Here is an 18914-nt window from a genome sequence, read left to right on the forward strand (position 1 = left end):
CGATCGGCGATCGGTGTGTGAAAAACTTTATAGCATTTTAATTGCTCCAACTTTCGATTGCCTCACAAGTCACATGTGCCGAACTGATTCATCTCGATTGGTGTTTATTTACGTGATCCTAATTTATGGGAGTAGTACCACTTAGTTTAGTACCACCGTATGCTCCTTGAATTTCAACGAGTAAGCCCCGCCAAAATTGTAAAAATATTATAAAAATTTCAACAACTTTGTCATCGACACCAAGGTTCAGGTTTTCTTAGAAATTACACTGGAAATAAAGGGTTTGTTTTGGTTTCCAAGTTTTTAAAAATATAGTGTCATGAAAATAATAGTTTAATTGTGTCTTAATCCTTTTTTAATTATTTGTACAACCTGAGTTCTATCATTTTCAATTTATTGTTAAAAATTTCCCCACTTTCTGATTCTTTGGCAATTTTCGAAGCTGACGCATCAAAGGTATTAACTTTTCATCTAAACAGCCAAGAACCGCAAAACATTCCGAATTTCGAATCAAATTCTGTGTTTATTGAGGGGCAGCGGAAAATTCCGAGCATATTAAAGCCATCTGTCTCGGGGTTCTGCATCTGCAACTGCAATCCGCAGTCGGGGCGTTGAGATGCCTCCTAATTTATGAGCTGTGCATTGTGGGTTAATGTAACACCGAATTGCCAATTGAGGTGTGAGCCAACCAAGATGGCCATCCAACCACCACATACCCGGCAAGGTCGTCTGTTTGGTGGGAGGATTGCATCGAGGATTTGGAGTGGTCTGGAGTGGGACGGAATTTGCATGCTCCACTTGGCTGAAACGAGGAAACGGGCTGAAAGTAAGCGGGTTCAATTAGAGCTGAAAGTAAAAGAGTTCAATTAGAGCTTAGGTGGCACGAACACGGAAACGAAACCCCCCAGAATGGTGCAGAATCTGAATTCGAATCGTTTAACCCAGCAGGTCGATAATTTCATTGCTCCGGCTTCCCATTTGATTAGCATTCCTTTGTGGGACAATCGGCAGTAACAGCTGCAGTCTGTAGGTTTTATATCTAAAGCGAATAGAAATTTTAAATAAATACTAAGCTACCTCCTCAATAGAAAACTTTAACTTTAATTGAAGTTATAGCTATTAACTAACTAGTCATAAATGCAATTAAAAGCTTTGATTTCAAGAAATACCTATAAGAACAGACCTTGTCAGGCAATAAACCACTAAAATATTACGCATACGCCATGGGGGTCATAAATAAGTTGGCAGAACAAAGTATTTTCCAATCCGATTGATGCCTTCCTGCCGGAAAATCGTTTTGGCCAATGGCGTGAAATTCACTTTCAGCCGCTTTTTGGCTTTTGCTTTCAGATGCCATGCACCTTGGCAGGCTTTTGTTTTTTGGGTTTACGTGTTTGGTTTCATGTGCCACGGGATTTTATTGATTCCAGCTTGAGTCACTGCCAAGACAATAGGGGGAAGGATGGTATATCTGAGGGAGTCACTCACTCAAGGCGAAACTCAGCGAAATAATTAGCAAGGCAGCTCGTAATGTTGGGCCATAAATCCAGACTCTGACGTTTCGTGTCAAGGCTCGTCGGCAAATCGATTGATAAATTAATCAGAATTAGTCCTTGAAAAGGAATAATAAATATTTATAGGATTCGTATTAGCCGCACCCAAGAACAATCGACATGGCTGGAACGTGGCGTGCCAGGCTGGCACTTTTTCAATTTCAATTGCAATTTAAAACGTCCATCAAGAGTGGATATTACAAGAAAAGAAATGGTGGAGGGCAGGCATTAAAGGTTCCCATGATGCACATCGGTTTGGTTCAAAATCTGTATCTATATCCTGGCAAGCAATAAACTCCTCCGGCTGACAACGAAGCCACTTAAGCCAACTTGGAATGTAGCTGACAAATGAAGACTGACATTTACCAAACAATTGAGTTTCAAAAAAAAAAAAAAGAATAAATCTGAAAAACAGAAAAAACAAATTATTCCGCTTACAACTTGTCGCGACTGTGGAGTTGTTTTTTTCACAAAAAAAAGGAAGGCAACTTGTTGTCATAAGGCAGCAGGATTTTACGCTACCATTCCAGTTTTCCTTTTCTGCTCGTGAAACGTGAAAGATTTAAAATAAAACCACTTAGTCGCTGAGCTCCATTTGCCGCAATTGTTTGAGCCTTGCGAGCCTTGATAAAGTGTCCTCAGAGACATCAGTTAGGACTAGAGTAGGGGAAAGTCTCTGAAATTTATGTCAAAAGCAAGATTTTTGAATATTTTAAGAGCTAGGCGGTTGAAGTGTTAAGTAAAAGCTTCCCCTGATTTGTTGCAAATCTTCTCAGTTTCCTCAACTAATTACCTCAACCCTTCAACGTAATATCCGTTTCCCCAAAGTGATGTACCTCCCAGGTCATTGGAAACATAATTTCCAAGTGGAATTCTCTCTGATCGATATAAAATTTATAAGAATTCCGTCCGCCGAGCAGGCGTATCCGCCTCAATTTCAACAATTAATGTCAATCTACACCGAAAGTGAATAATTTTCCGTAGAGGCCTGCTCTAGAAAATAGATATATTTATGGTGGGGAAATCATATTAAAAAAGTAAATTCATTAGATTTCATTTGATTCGATTTTGGCTGCGAAAAAATACAATCTTTTGGGCCAACATTTATTTAATGCAAATGTAAATACAGACGGTGACTGGCGTGTATTGTGTTTATATATTTTTAAAGAGCCAAACATAAATAGGAAAACAGCATATGGGGGGAGAATCTTTGAACTGTGTTACAGCCGCCTTGGGGGAGGCATTCAAAAATAGAGTGAAGCCGCCAGAAAATTGTGAAAAAATTCTACCTGGGGCGATTCTAAGTGGCCCCCATCGTGGCCAACTATTCGTCATGGGCCAGCGGCGATTTTGGCTCGGGTTATGTGTTTGCACAGTTTTCATTATTAACTGAAAGCTGACAGTTGGACGTGTAATTGTGTTTAATTGAAAATGAAAAGCCTCACAGACAATCACACTCAAAAACGTAAACGCAAACGAAAACGCAAAATGCACACCTGCAATCCGAGCATCGAACTGGCAAGTCTGGCGGAAATTTCAACGTGTTCGGGATGTCAACATTTCCCAAAACCCATCCTCTATCTGCCACATACCTCTCATACCCCTGGTCCCCTCTATTCAAATGCAGCGTGCAACAAGTTGCCAGACATTCAACAAAATGGCGGAAACGTGTTGCTGTCGACACTGACTGGAATCACGGAGAGAGATTCTTGAATTATGCAATGCATATTTAAACGCAACTTTAAACTTTTTATTGCTGGCTATGAGGAGTTGGGCATCCGCCCCCCTAATTGTGGAAAACTTTCGCACAACGTGCCTGTTCATTGGATGCAGCCAGCAAGGATGCAGGACACACATCGCCACAACGCCACATTGTGACTTTGTTTTTAATACACTCGACTCTGAGGGAGTCGCCTCCATTCCGCACGCCAACATCGATCGGCGGGACAAACAAGGCCTGTCGCCTGTCTGGACCTGCCGCAGTTCATTACTCCGCCGGCTGGGTCCTGGGCAAGGGTGCGAGTCCTGTGGCTAGCCTTTACACAAGAAAAAATGGAAGATATAACTACGCTTGTTAGGGTTTTTGATTTAAAAAGAAAACTCCTTTCTTGCATTTCGTCTTTTATGAATTATTTTCTATTTATATTTATATAACCTGAAAAATATTAAAAAACTTTCTGTGTATCCTGCTGTCCTGTGAGTCCTTGCTTTTTGTTAGCTGCTGTCGATGCTCACATCGGACCATGACAAAGATTATCAATAACAAGACCAAGGAAAGATACACACGTCGTCCAGTGTGTGCGTTATCCTTGCAACGGATATTGGCTACGCCACAAGCTGGCCGGCTCTCTTCAGTGTCCTGGCCATGTCCTGGCTGCTGGCCATCCATATCAATTGTGTCCTCAAACTTTTGTTTGTATTCGGCATATAACGCGAGCCATTCAGTGCCGATGCACCTCATAATGCCAAGTTATGGCTTAAAATAATAAATGAAAGCTTAAAAATAAAAATATATATTATAGAATTTTTCTATCCGGAATTTTGAATTCGTTTTCCATCCAACCCTCTGCCCGTTTTCGCATCATAATTTGCAATATGTCCTGACAGGAAGTTGCCTCTGAAAATATATTTTGAGATGATTCCGGAACGGTGCGGGTGGATGGCCTGTCATATCCTGTCGGCAGGCATCGCACAGGTTCAGGTGGCCCATCCCACCTCCCCCAAAAACCCCAACGGAAGTGTGAAAATATTTTTAACCTTTCCCCTTCCGATCCTCTCCCGGGCAGGGCAACTCACCTGTATTTACCTTTTTCTTATGTGGCATGGAATTTTTCCGTCAGAGCGTATTTTATTGGCATTTGCTATGAAATTTGTGGCTAGCTAGGAATTTATTTCGGCTGCTGTGCAGCTCAGCACAATTTTCGTATTAAATTGTTTGGCTTTTCCCATGGCCTCAACATTTTCCCTGGAAATTTCTCAATTAAGCTGAAAATCTGCTCGAATCAAAAACTAGGAAGAACAAAATAAAACGCAAAATACTCGAGTTCGCGCTGTGCGCTGTCCGTATAATTGATTTAGCCAAATTGTTAACCACATGAAAGTTGCCAAATTGTGCGTGCCCCCAAATGTGGAAGCCACGGACTGGAGGGTCCGAATTTGGCGGAGGAACAGTCCGCCGGGGAGCCTTTTAATTTCACGCATGCAGTGCATAAATTTAGCATTTTGGCCATTTGCATTTACATTTACAGAGCCTGGGGCCCTGATTATGCCACACTTGTCAATGGATTTGCATCGAACAGAGTTAGGATGTGTATTAGGGAGTGTATTATCTAGTGGATATGAAAGAGTTTAGTTTACGTTGGAAGCTTGGACGTTATAAAGCCTAAAATAAAATAGAAATTCAAGTGAAAACTGAAAAATAAAATGTTCAGAGATGTTAAGAATTTTATTATTCTTCAAAGTACCTCGCAAGAACAAAGAAAATATATTTTTCTTATTTTAAATTCCTGGAAAATTATTGTATATTCTATTAAATTTTCCTAATTTTTCTTATAATGTGGCAGGAAAGTTGCAACTGCAACAATGTTTGCTAAATTCCACGCCTGTCAACGCATCGTCACTCGACGTAGGCTGCCTCCTCTTCTTCAACACGTCCGAGTGCCAAAGGTGCATGTTCTAGGGGAATAGTGCTAGATTCTAGCCGAATGTTTATGCTAATTAAGTTGACTTTACGGCTCTCAGTTCCTTTCTCTCTATTTTGATAGCTGGCCGAGGCGTTTGTTTAAAATGTGGGTCAATTATGCGATTCGTCGCGTCACAGACAACCCACCAAAAAAAACCACAATCCCTGGGTCCATAAAGGGGAGGCAACACATCCATCAGTCCGGCCGGATGGCATTGAATTGTGCGTGGGGGAGGTAGGTGGGTGGGCGGGTGAACACAATTCGCACAGCAGGTAGTCTTATGTAATTATTTGTCAAATTCACACAGATCCCCAGAGTGTGTAGTCCGCTAACGAGCCACTGAAATACACTTGCAACTGAAACCATAAAATATTAGATGAGAACAGGCTATAAGCCATGACCTTTTCTCTCGGTGCACCTGTCTGTAAAGCCCCTTACCATTTTCCTGGCCAATCAATCATCTGAACTGGGCTCTCATTATGACAATCGAAGTATAGATAGAAACCATAAACCATAGTGAAATAAAAATATGATTGGGCCTGCCAAATTGCTTAGTCAATAGCAGCAGCAGCAGGGAGGGGATCAGTGCTTCCGGTCGTCTGTCCGGCAATCGGAAATAATTATCAAAATTTTTGTGACAAATGCGGCAGAAGATAAGATTAAAGTTGCGACCGAGTGTTGAATTTTCCCGGCTCGCCAAAAAGTATGCAAAGCCGTATGGGATTTATGAAATCACTGAAATATCTGAAACCCCACCCACCCACTATACAAACTCCACTTCCTCCAATACTCCACCAACCATAAAGTAATAATTTTCATTAGGACCATAAATTTCCATAGGAAATGCATTTCGTTAGATCATAATTCATTGAAAACCCGGGTTTTTTTTTTAGCTTTTTACAAACATTTATTTTGTTGATTAACATTACACTCTTTATTGGTAAATTATGTGTTAATATAAATAAAAGTATTTCCTTTTTTTTTTTGCAGTGAAAACAATTTGGCAAAGTGTATGCATTTTGTAAACATAAATATCAGTAAATAAATTAACACCAAAGTAGAGGCTAATTGTGCATTTAGTATACATTAAATCAAGACCAGGCAAATGCATTTGAGTGGGAAGACCATTGATCAGACAGGCACACACTCCCTCCCTCACTCACACTCTCTATAAATCATAAATGAAAATAATTTTTATTTCTGTTGGCCATTCGCACAAATTCCCCCCAGATTGTTCAGATATTGGCCATAGGTGGGGCTCTATTTTCGCTATGGCCTTTACTCCCCCGCCTAGATAAGAGCTATCGGGTGAGGGTTCTAGTTCGGGTAGTACGGGCTGCTCTATGACTGTATTGGGGGCGCTGAAGGTTCTACATCGTCTAGATTTATTTACAATTAATTATATTATATTTTATTTGTCATACATTCTCCTGGCCAAGTTCCTTTAGCATGTGGCCAAAATATATATGTGCATACAGAGCGGAAAAAAGTAATTATTATGTTTAAGATAATGGTTTTAAAAAAAGGCTTTTGGTTAAACCAGATTCGTCATTTAATAACTATATTTTAATATCAATTTCCGATTAGTTTTAAACAGTTTTTTTTTTCAAGTGTATATGCACATAACGCATACATATATGCATGTTCTGGCCCCCCCTAGAGACCTCTGCTCCCCCTCTACCATTTTCCGCTCCCTTTTGGATGCGCTCTCTGATTGATGTTGTTGTTTCTGGTGCTGCTGCTGCTGCTGTGAGCTGCTCCCCCACATAAAGCTGACAATAAAAACAAAAATACGCTCCCTCATTCACACTCATACCCCCACATTCATACACTCAAATACTCACACACGCACACACTAATCATAACTGTAAGTCCAACAAAGCGAATGAATATGAATTTTTTCGCACAGAATCGACATTTTTGCGCTTTGTTCTCCAGCGCTGAATGATCTTCTTGCTTGCTTTTTCGGGTGGAGGGTCAGAGGTCCGGCCTTAGAGCAAGACGCACTTGTGCCTCCGGGGGCTGCGGACCACCGGACACAATACCGATCTGATGGCCTCATCGAACACGGTCTTGAGTCCCTTCTGCGTCAGGGCCGAGCACTCCAGATACTTGACGGCGGCGATCTCCTTGGCCATCGCCAGTCCCTGGGGATAGGTGATGGGGGTGAGCTTCTTGTCCTTCAGCTTCTCGATGGTGGCCTTGTCGTCGCGCAGATCCAGCTTGGTGCCGACCAGGATGATCGGAACACTGGGGCAGTGGTGACGCACCTCGGGGAACCACTTGGCCCGGACGTTCTCAAAGGAGGCCGGATTCACCAGCGAGAAGCAGATGAGGAAGACGTCCGTCTGCGGATAGGAGAGCGGCCGGAGGCGATCGTAGTCCTCCTGCCCAGCGGTATCCCAGAGTCCCAGATTGATGGGCTTGGCATCCACCATCACGTTGGCCGAGTAGTTATCGAACACAGTGGGTATGTACTCTCCGGGAAAGGCGTTGGTCGTGTAACTGATCAGCAGGCAGGTCTTACCCACCGCTCCGTCTCCGACGACCACACACTTGATGGCTTGCATGGTGTTATATAGTGTATTTAGTTATAGGATTCAAAGGTATTTAGATATTTTCGATATGTCCGCAGGTGTGTTTAGTTTTCAGTGCAATTTCAGTAGTTGCTTCCAGATGTTTTACATTTATTCTCCGAAATTGTTTTTAATTTTGTTGTTCTTGCTTTTTATGGGCAATGGCGTTGGCGTCTCAAAACTTTTATTTTTATTTTCTTAGTTTTTTGTTTTTGGCGATTATACAATAATTTGCTCACGCACCAATACACACACTCCGAGATACAAAGATATTCGCACCTACACAGAGAGCAATGGAAATTGCAGTTGGAGTTTAGTTGTTTTTTGAAGAATTCTTTCGACTTGATTTATGGGCTTAACTGTGGACAGAACGATGGCGTCGCGTTTCTCCAGTTGTTCTATAATTTTTTATAAATTAATTGAGCCCGCATATAAAGATTGTTGCAGATTGCCAGAGCAGATACGAAACTCACGCCCAAACGCTGTTAAATCTTCGCGACTAGTGAAGGAAATATCTGCTGCTGTTGGCAGTTGTTGCTTGTGCTCTGGTAGTACCTGGTACTTTGAGAGGCAAGGGGTATATTAGGTTCACTCGACGATATGGGATTGTACATATCCGTCTCTGGGAGGGCAACGATCGCAAACACCATTGATATCTATGTTATATATCGCTATAATAATATAATATTAAAATACAATAATCATATAGAAATAAATAGATTCAATAAAAGACAAAATATATTTTTATTTTTATATTTTATTTTAAAAACCTGTTTCTAATGGGTATACCTATAGTCCAGAACCCCTTACATATCCAACATACTTGCTTTTTTCAGTATGAGGGCCAATCTCACACAGATACTCTCTCCCACACCAATACACTTCGCCATGGCGCTCTCTCGCCAAGTAAATCGCACCAACTCTGTCCCACACAACGATCATGGAGAGAGCGAGAGCCATTAAGCGCTACACTAGCCTCTCGAAAAATTAGGCACACCACTTGTAATGAGTCATCCGGTCGCAGCTGGTGACGTTAGCAAACGAAAGAGATCCAAAGATCCAATATATAGAGAAAGATATAGACGGAGAGCGCTCTCTTTACCTGACCTTGCTTTGGTCGTTTTTGTAGAGATTTTTCTATATTTGTGCGCTGATTTTCCATGAATTTCCCTGGTGTGGTTTCTTGCTTGTGTGGACCAATTTTCACCAGACTTGTTGCAACAATAATGGCTTAAAAAAATATTATTGTTTTGAAAATTTAAAAATATTAAATCCCATCAGTGGCACAATGGTTAAATGGACTAAACCACAAAAATGTGTGTGCGTTGGCAAAAACCAAAAACCCAAAAACCGAAAAGCCCAAGGGAACAGGAATAACAAACCCAGCAAACAGTGCAAAATATCGACAACATAAAACCGAAAAACAGAACCCAATTCGCATCCGCATTCAGCCAAAAAGCGATAGCTCCGAATATCCAGCCGTTTGTGTTTAGGTTTTTGGCTTCCGCCCACGCCCACACCTACACCCACGATTGCCCACCATTGCCACGCCCCGTTTGGACGATTTCCTGTTTAAAGCGCTGACGATGGCGAATATTCTGACCATTTAAGTTAATTTCTCGCGCCTCTGTAATTGGATAATTAAATAGACGCCACTAAATTCGCTCTTCAGCAATCTGAATACAGAATACAAAAGCCATCCTGTTTGGCTGGCATTTCAATAATAAACATTTTCAAAAAGTCCATAATGGAATTTATTGTAAAAAAATCTGCAACAATTAAATTGCCAATGAAGTCCGTTCAAGTGGAATAAATGTTTCTGTTTATGTGAATACAAGGGTGAATCATTCGATTTTGGTTTCGATTTCAATTCGAATGTTAAATGTATATTTTTTCTTTAAAAAATGTTAAAGGATAAAGTATATACTAATTAGTAAAAGCAGAAAAACAAACATGTATAGCTCAAGAGGAATATAAATAGTCCTGGTGGTAATCCTTGGCAAATCCTTATTACGACGTGTCCATTACAGAATGGAAAACTGTGCAAATAATTAAAGCAAAAGAGATATTCGTATGACAGCGAGTGCAACAATTATTTGATTACTGTCGCAACGTCAGTTGAGTTTCAGTCCCTTTTTCCTGGTCTCTGGCATGCCACGTAATTGCCGAAGTGATATATATATCCTCCAATAACTCACACCCCTTGTAATCGATCCAGGACTCACTCTCACACACACATTACACATGGGAGTAGCTTGCAGGCCATTATGCCGGGCGAGTTATTCATAATTGTTGTTGCTGCCCAAGTGGCAGAGAAATGCATAACAAACTGAAAAATATTCAAGCCATTTTTATTGCCACACCAGACGGACACACTCGCACAACCAAACACGTATACCATATGGGGTATATACATACAGCGACTGGCGATAATGAATGAATGCAGGCTAAAGAACCGCAGTCTGAACCGAAAAGAGCCAAATAAAACAAATAATGCAACTGCGAACCGAGGCTACAATAACAATAAATTTAAACACTTTAACGCGGCGTGAAGTGCGGATACATATAATATCCTTAAATCGCATTATATTATTTTACAAATGAAACATTTCAAAACATTCAGTTAGAAGAGGGATGTGGGTTTTACAAAATGTATAGCATACTTTTTGGAGGGAATACAGGGCTGCATAACAAAACAGGTTACAGGTTAGATATTTCATCTTTAAAATATATACCCTTATGGTTGAATAAATACAACTAAATATTATTCGTCAACACTTTATTTATTGTTATGTATGAATTTAATTAAAAGCAGTTAACTATTTTCCTTAAAAATCATAAAAATATCCCTGCTGTTTTCAATAACAGCAATTAAAATCGAAACAATCAACATGTTTTTATTTTTTTACCTTTAAAGGGCAGCATTTCTTGCCGAATTAATTGTTTAAATACTTTTTCGATTTTTCACAATTCCGCTTCTGCTGCGTTCGTTTGCAAATTTAATTTATTTAATGAGCAACGCAATAAAACGCATTTACTGTCAAGTGATAAAATGGTATTTCCAGCTTCAGCCTTCCCCGTTTTCATTTTCGCCATTTCTGTTTGGATATTTTTCATTTATATATGTGGGCCACATGTCAAGCGCATTTTGCAACCAATTTTCCACCCACTTTTAGCCCATTTTCCACCCACTTTCAACACACATCCAGCCGTTGCACCACCACCGCCTGTTGACATGCGGCAATTATTAACTTTTGTGCGGCCGCTGCCATGGCGCCGAGTGTTTGTTATTAATTTCTTGTTATTTATGCAAATAGTTGGCACTTAATACGTCTGTAAATAAATATATTAAAATATTTGTTGCACTTCTATTTTATTTTTCGAAGCTCTTGTTTTTGTTTTTGCACTTTATTATAAAATTAACAACAAACAATAATGACACGTTCGCCGCTTATCGACAATGTTCGAGTTCGTTTGCGGAATTTTAAACTCTGCAGCCTGTTCGGAGTATGAATTCCATGTCCTGCTGCTGGTATTAAGATCCTGTGCGAGTCAGGTCTGGTCCGAGCTCTATAAACTCCGTAGAGTTATCGCCAGCAGACGTGAAGTCATACATATCTGGGCACATGTTAAGACACTAAGAGAAAAAGAACACATAATTCTTATATAATTTTTAAAAAGTTTAATAAGTAGCTTTGATTAGTTTTAACAGAAACCAAAATTAAAATGTTATTTTCTCTCTCTTCAGTAATTTTTTAAATTTTTGTTCAACTATTTCTCCCAGTGTTTGCATATGCCTGGCCAAAGTCTCTCGGATTCTGTTTGGCTTGGCTGGGGTCACGTCTGCGGGTCTGGTTGTCTGCCATATCCTGGCCCGACTTCGTCCTATTTGACTGCTTATGAATAAAGTTGTTTGCGGGCTTGTCAATACACACATGGCATCATCATCATTCCAGCCCCAACCCCCCATTCTTTCTTCTGTTTTTTTTTCTTACCTGCTGGCAACCCATTCAATTGGGGTTATTTGTCGCTCTATGTGGCACGAATCGGTGAGGTCTATCCTCCTCCCTAGTACTAGCTTTGTTGACTTTTCGGCTTTCAATGGGCCACGACGTCTATTCATTTTTTGCGCTGGGCTATTAGGGTAGCCCCATCCCCTTTTCAGATCCAACCCCCCAAGCAATTTGAAATGAAAAGTTGTCCGCCATATAAACATATGGATAGATGGGAAAAGAAAACACAAGATGATATGTGCCATCATCACCCCTCCTCAGCTCGTAGGCAGTAAATAGCAACAGGCGTGGTGACGAAATGTGTCCTTTGACATTTGATCGCTCGCCTCCGATAATCCTGGCCAGTAGTGTCACCTCGTCGCATCGTTGACTCTTCAACAGCTCCGGCATTCTGGCTTAATGGTATTCTGAATTATTTATAGCACGACGAGGTCCCATCAAAACGCTTTAACCAGAGAGTTCCAGAAAATGAAATAAAAATAATACAAAAAGGAAAAAAATTGGGGGGAAAAGTAGTCCACAAAGTCGTTGACTTTAAGCCGTAGACAATAAGAGGCATTAGGGTTTCGAATCCGAAAACGGATGCGGCAAAAGTAATTAAAGGATTTTGTTGAAAAGTTTATTAACTGGACTAGGTGATTTGATTTAAATTTGATTAATTTGATGAATTGATTAAAAATTATATTTAATTTGGAAAAAGAAAAGTGGTAAAAAAATAGAAATATTTTTAAAAATTCAAATCCCTATTATTATAGATTTCTTTAATGGCTTCTTGATAGAGCATTTCCCAGCCGACTTATCCCGACTCCTTCTCCAATGTTTGTGTGCGTTTTCTTCACTCAATTACAAAGTTCAACTCACATGTGCAAGCCCTAAAAAAAGGAGTCTAGAGGCTGGAGAGACTCCCCTGTGCTGGCATTTTGAACTTTTTTCCGGTTTCGACTTTTACTTACTTGCCACGAAGCGTCTTAATTTACTTTTACGCCCAGGCGTCTGGAAAATAAAAGTGCAGTCCCTGGCACTAGCAGCAGCCTTTGTCCTGGGCCTAAGGAAAACTCTCCTGGCTTTGAAAGGGAAGTCCTAGTACCTAGTAGAGAGAAGAGAAAATTGCGGCAATTTCCTGCACAATTTCTAGCGGTTGAACTTGGACTGTCGTCGTGGTTGGTAGTGCAGTTAATTATAATTAAGCCAAGTTAACTAACCACTTGCTGGCTTTCAAGAAGTGTTATTTACACACACATCCTTAAGCTGAAGGACCTGGCCATCTGTTGACAGAAGAAGCTTAAAGTCTTTAGCGGTATTGTTATTGCTTTAATTAAAGTTTTGTTCATTAAAATGCCGTCGGGACCGAAAAGTAGGCCACGAAAAGTGTTGCATATTCAAAAGGATATTCCGTATCGGTTTAGGGAAGATTGTTACACTTTTTGGTGTCATTCTACACTGGGATTTTTCTATAAAAAAAGTTAAATATTTTGAGAAGTACTGGGTATCATATTGTCCTTGTTTACTTTTTCAAAGGACCTTTTTTTTAAAGGAGTATAAAGTATGTTTACTGATTTCCATCTGCTTCCATGTCATTTCTATATCCCAGCAGCTCTGAAACATATCAGCTCGAGACATCTTTAGCATTTGTTTCCCGTGTAGTTGCCATCGGCGTTGTTCCTTCATTTGCAAGGACAATGCGACACAAAAATAGAAACCGTTGAATGGGTGAATGAATGCCTGAATGGGTGAATGAATGGAGATGGTAAACCACCAGACGACTGGCAGGCAGGCAGGCAGGCAGGCAGGCAGGAATGCCATTATAATAAATAAAGAGCCTTTCACTCATAACTGGCGCACAATGCAACCCAAAGCCATGAATATCCCAACACTCCATCTGAATCTGAATCTGAATCCTTCTGACTCCTTTTCTGCTCTACGCTTCTGCTTTTTTTCTGTTTGATTTATGCCAAACAATGCGAAAGCGGTTTTAATAAAACTGATGGGGAAACTCCACTACAGATACCGATCAATGCGAATCATCTACACAATGTGGAAAAATGGGCTAAAATGTGATAGGAGTTTGGTTTTTTTTGTTGAAAGTCCTTGTAAACTATTAACTGATATTGGTATACAATTCGATATCCTGCTAGGGATATCATGGAAAAGCTTTCACAATTAACACCATCTGACGCGGCCATAAATTCGCAATAAATTCCATAGAATGGGGATTGCATAAAAATCACATTAACAATTTGCTAGTACAAGAGTATTTTACTTTTATTGCTGCATGTTTTATTTTTATTTCATGCAAGTCTTTTGTACATTTTAATACCTCACACACATACACGCTATGCAAAAGAGCCACACACCCGCATACATTTAATACACATGGTGCCACGTAGGTGGCGAGGTCCTGGCGCGAAAGTGAGGCCGTGGCAAGAGGCAGGAGGCAGGCGGCAGAGTGCGGCAATAAAAACGCTTAATTTTTCACTCTTACATGGAAGCAAAGTTTCTTTGTTGTTGCTGCTTCGCCACCTCCTTTTCTCTCGTCCTGTATCCTGTGAATAAAGGAGGCGGCTAATGGCTGCCAAACGGGGCGTGTTCTGGCATGAGTCGTATGTGTAAGCCATTTGAAAGTTATTTAATTTAATAACAAGCTCAAACATGTTTCCAGTAAAAGCAAACGAACATAAATATGAAGGGACAGGACAGGAAATATCCTTAAGCATCCTGTGTGTTTAGTTATCTGTTTATTATTTAATAAAGGAAAACAATTAAGCAGTTGTTTAAGGAAATTAAAAGCATAAACATGTTTATAACAGTAAATGGCTATTTGGCTGACATTTTGTGAAGGATAGTGTGACCAGATACGAAGAGCAAACCGGAAACGGAAAATTTCTTTGATTAATCAAAAAGTGTTGCATTTCAAACAGGACCTTCGATCTTTTAACCTTTTTTAAGTAGATTAAAGTATTAACAGAACCGTTGAAAAAGTTGATTTCAATTATAAAGGCATTTTTGCATTTTAATTGCCTGTCCGTAAGATAAAAATCCTCGAAAACAACGTATCCTATCGGGATATACTCGAATGCGTATATAAATGAAATACAAACAGGCTGAAAGCAACCGATACGCCCAATGATATCCCATTTGATATTTAAGCCCGTTGACAAACAACAACTGAAATGAAGAACAAAAGCGAATGTGATTTTTATTTATTGTGAATTGCATGCGGTGCGTTTTTCTTTTTATTTTACAGATTTCCGAACGAAAACTGGACAATCTGCGGCGGCTCACAGATTTGGATTCGTTAAAAAAGTGAAAAATCAGCGGCTGCGACTCTGGGCTGGACTCCGGGGGGCTGGCTGGACGAAAAGGACGAAATCCGACTGCAAATGCAATAAGCTGCAGGAGCTGCGTACACAAACAAAGCCCTCGACAAAAGCCCCGTCTAAGCCACAAAAACAATCAACGGGCAACAATCAGTACAACAAAAAAGGACAATAACAACAAGAGCAAAAAGCAAAAGCAGCGGTAAGGACAATAAGGACGTTCGCCGGGATTTGCCTTCGCCAGGATTGCGTTCTTGTACTTTGGACACACGTGCGCCGGTGGTGCGCCGGTGCCCATTCCATTGCCCTCATCGACAACCTTGGAAGGTCCTGCGGCCATCATGAAGCTGTCAAAGCTGTCCAACCAGACCAACTCGCAGGATCCGCAGGCGGTCAACTCGCGCATCTTTGTCGGCAATCTGAATACCTTTCAATGCTCCAAAACGGACGTGGAGCGCATGTTTCAGATCTATGGCCGCCTGGCGGGTAAGTCATATTGTCACATCCCAGAATCCTTTCCATTTAGAACGCTTACTCACATGTCCTGTTTCCTTGTTCCTTGTTGCTGTACCCGCAGGCATATCCATGCATAAGGGCTATGCCTTTGTGCAGTTCACCAACCCGTTCGATGCCCGCAATGCCTGCCACGGCGAGGATGGGAAGACGGTCCTTAGTCAGACCTTAGGTGAGTGGATTTAATATTTATTTATTTATGGTTATGTCTTTTTTAGAAACTGATTTAAAGGGCTTAAATAATTATTACAATCTAAAGTCCTTAAATCCTTAAAAAAAATCAGTAAAATCTTTTGCAAGCCGCAAAGTCTGCTTTAAAGTTCACCACCGCGAAGGCAACTGCTTTGCATAGACATTCCAGACCTTAACCCTCGTCCTTTCTGCAGTTGCATGTCCATGGATACTCCGCCGTCCTGAGCCGGGATCGTCAGGTTAATGGCCGCTGGCAGCGGAAGCGTTGCACTAAAATCGAACAAACGCGCTAAAAAAGCCACAAAGACGGCGAGTTGGCTTCGGAGGTGCGGATGGGATGTCCTGGCTCACATAGTAGGGCAATTGTAATGAAGGAGCCTCCAGCCTGGCATGTGTAGTGGCCATATCTTAGACACCCACCGTCGACTAATGTCTGAGTATTTCGGAAGTCGGCTGCCGGCCGCAAAAACTTAAAGTGCGGCCGACATAAATCCTGGCACGATACTTTTAATGAAATTTCAATGTTATGCCAGGCAGTCGGCAGTCAGTCTGACTCTCTGACTGTCTGTGTGCCTCTTCTTTTTTAGTTTTTGTTGACTATCTGACAGGCGAGAGTCGACTGTTTGGTAATTTCAGCGTTTAATGAAATAATTCAACGCCAGTTGCAGCTGCCAGGTTGACTGCTTTGAGAAATTCTTTTATATTGTTACACAGAGAAAAAAAGAAACAAGTTTTAATTGAATACTGAGATAAGAGTAAAGTACTAATTAAAATTTTATAACCTCCCAAAAAAACGGTCTAAGCAGAATTTTGACACTAAAATTCGTAGTTTACTTCATTTTTTTGAAGTGGCTTTGATTTCTATTATATATTCTCTCAGTGCACACTGCACTCTTTGTCAGTGCATGTCTCGTGTGGAGAAACAACTTAATGCACTTAGCGCGCTGTGTCAGCTGATGAAGATGATGATTCTTCTGTTGCTTTTTCTGCTGCTGGCGGCAACAGGGCGGATACTTCATATTCATACGCCCCCCTTCACAGTATGCCGCCGCGGGGAAAATGAAAAGTATTCAACGGAAATCGTAAGAAAAGCTCTACAGTCTCCGTCTGCTTATGCAAATGCAGAATGTTAAATGTGGATGGCTAATTCCACTGATTAGAAACGAGAAGAAAAGTCGAGTGGTCGCCGTAATATTTCATTGCTACGCGCCATTGACTTTGAAGTGCGGAGGAATGCGGCCTGGCCAACTAAACCGCTTTGCAGTGGAATGAAAAAAAAATAAAGAGATGAAAATCCTTCTTAGCTTTTATCCTTAATCTTAATTATAGCCTGCCAGCCGAGCAGTCGGACAGCCGAGCAGAGTGGGGGAAAATGGAAAATAAAAACAACAAAAAAAAGTAATGTCTGAAGTAAAGCAGCTGGAAAAGCCATCACGCCTCCATTTCTGTAATTTTGTTTTTTTCTCCGCCATCGCCCACCAATTTGTAGTTATGGGAACATTCGCAGGATCTTCCTTCCTCCGAATTTAGCTTATCCTGCCGCCTTGGAAGGCCTCCCGTGGTGGTGTAGCCGTCGCACTTCAAACTTTGTCATGAATTATGATGAACGAGCAGCCGGGGCTGCGAATGAGAACCCCTTCCTGTAGTCCTTGCCATCCTTTGGATAGATATTCGTACAAAAAAATCCAGCCTCTGTCGCACCCTTTTCAAAGGAGAACGATATGCAGATTTGATTTTTATGGAAAGTATTTGTATACTCTTTAAAATAAAGAAATAGATTTAGTTATAGGTTTAAAATAAAAGATCGTACTTATGGATACTATAGGTCCTTCCATGCAATAATTATTAATTTTAAAAGGAATGAGCTCTAAAGTGTAATACCCTTTCGACTATTCCATTTACCATTGTTTTTTATCCACAAACCAGAACCGAAAATGTATATTCTGGCTTTGGCGCACTTTTATTAAGATTAATGATTGGGGGGTCAGCCGGATTGAGTTACTCGAGGAATGCATTTCGCCGATGGACATGCACGTAGAAGAAAGAAACATTTTTAATCACTCACAGCTCGTCGTCCATTCATTTGCATAATGAAAGGAATAATAATAAAGTCCCAAATGCAAAAGGGCTGCTGTCCATTGTCTTTTCGGCTTTATTGTACTCTGTACTCTGTCCAGACAATGACTTCAAAGAGTCCTGTATTTGGGCGTATTTATTTGTTTGATTCCAAAAAAAGCAGATTGCCTTTTATTATTAAGAACTTACCATTCCACATTCTAAATTGCAGATGTCAACATGGTGGCTGAGCCGAAGGCCCATCAAATTGGAAGGAAACGCCAGAATGTGAGCAAGACCGGAAACGATTGGTGAGTTTAGTCCTCCAAGAGGCCTCCCATCTGGAAGCAGACTCAATTTTTGGGCCTCATTTTAATTTAATCTAAAAGTTTACTTTGGTCAATTTAATGCCGCCATGTGGCATTCACTTACACTTTATTTACATATCATTTAACGGCTTGACTCTGTGGGTTGGCTGGGCTTTGTCTGGGGGAGGTGGTAGGGCGGTTGTGGCACAAATAAATAAATAAATAAGAAACCATTCATCAGACGATGGGGGCGCCCTTTGTTTCAACGCCCGTCCGGCATAAAATATTTGGGCTGTCAACGGCTAGCCGGGTTTTTTGTTCACAGCCGAAATACTTTTGGGCCAAGTTCTCGTCTCCATTTCTCCAGTTGTCCACTTTAATGCACGGAAAAAAAATTATCATATAATTGTATAATTTATTAACTTCTATTGATAATAGAAACTATATTAAATAATTATTTGTACGTTCTCTTTGTCAAAATTTGAAAAAAAACTTACATATTTGTTTTCTTCTTATTCAGAAGCTTAGGAATAAAGCTAACCCCTTAAAATATTCTTACAAGTTTCTTCTAACAACTAATATATTTTTTTATATTTTATATCAAATCTTCAACTATTTTTTTTATGTGATAAGAGAGGTCAGTTTAACGCGAGTGTTCGAGTGCTGCGTCAACACACTGGCAGTTCGCAGTTCGTAGTTCGCCG

The 18914-nt window shown here is 40.5% G+C and overlaps 2 protein-coding genes across 2 annotated transcripts in view; one reads left to right on the plus strand and one right to left on the minus strand.

Moving 5' to 3' along the window:
- Positions 1-18914, plus strand: part of LOC108127732 (transcription factor mef2A) — a 28878-nt gene that overhangs the window by 2118 nt on the left and 7846 nt on the right. Inside the window, exons 2-4 of the mRNA XM_070280202.1 lie at positions 15070-15628; positions 15720-15827; positions 18135-18213. Coding sequence (XP_070136303.1) covers positions 15484-15628; positions 15720-15827; positions 18135-18213 — 332 coding nt within the window. The 5' untranslated portion in view covers positions 15070-15483. The remainder of the gene's footprint in view (positions 1-15069; positions 15629-15719; positions 15828-18134; positions 18214-18914) is intronic.
- Positions 6428-8310, minus strand: Rac2. Its single transcript, XM_017244991.3, has one exon. The coding sequence runs from the start codon at positions 7804-7806 to the stop codon at positions 7228-7230; it is 579 nt and encodes a 192-aa protein (XP_017100480.1). The 5' UTR covers positions 7807-8310; the 3' UTR covers positions 6428-7227.

Source organism: Drosophila bipectinata, chromosome 3L (assembly GCF_030179905.1).
Source record: "Drosophila bipectinata strain 14024-0381.07 chromosome 3L, DbipHiC1v2, whole genome shotgun sequence".
NCBI lineage: Eukaryota > Metazoa > Arthropoda > Insecta > Diptera > Drosophilidae > Drosophila > Drosophila bipectinata.

Bases quoted from the DNA above. Each gene is read 5' to 3' on its own strand.
- Rac2 (XM_017244991.3), bottom strand. From the start codon at position 7,806: ATGCAAGCCATCAAGTGTGTGGTCGTCGGAGACGGAGCGGTGGGTAAG.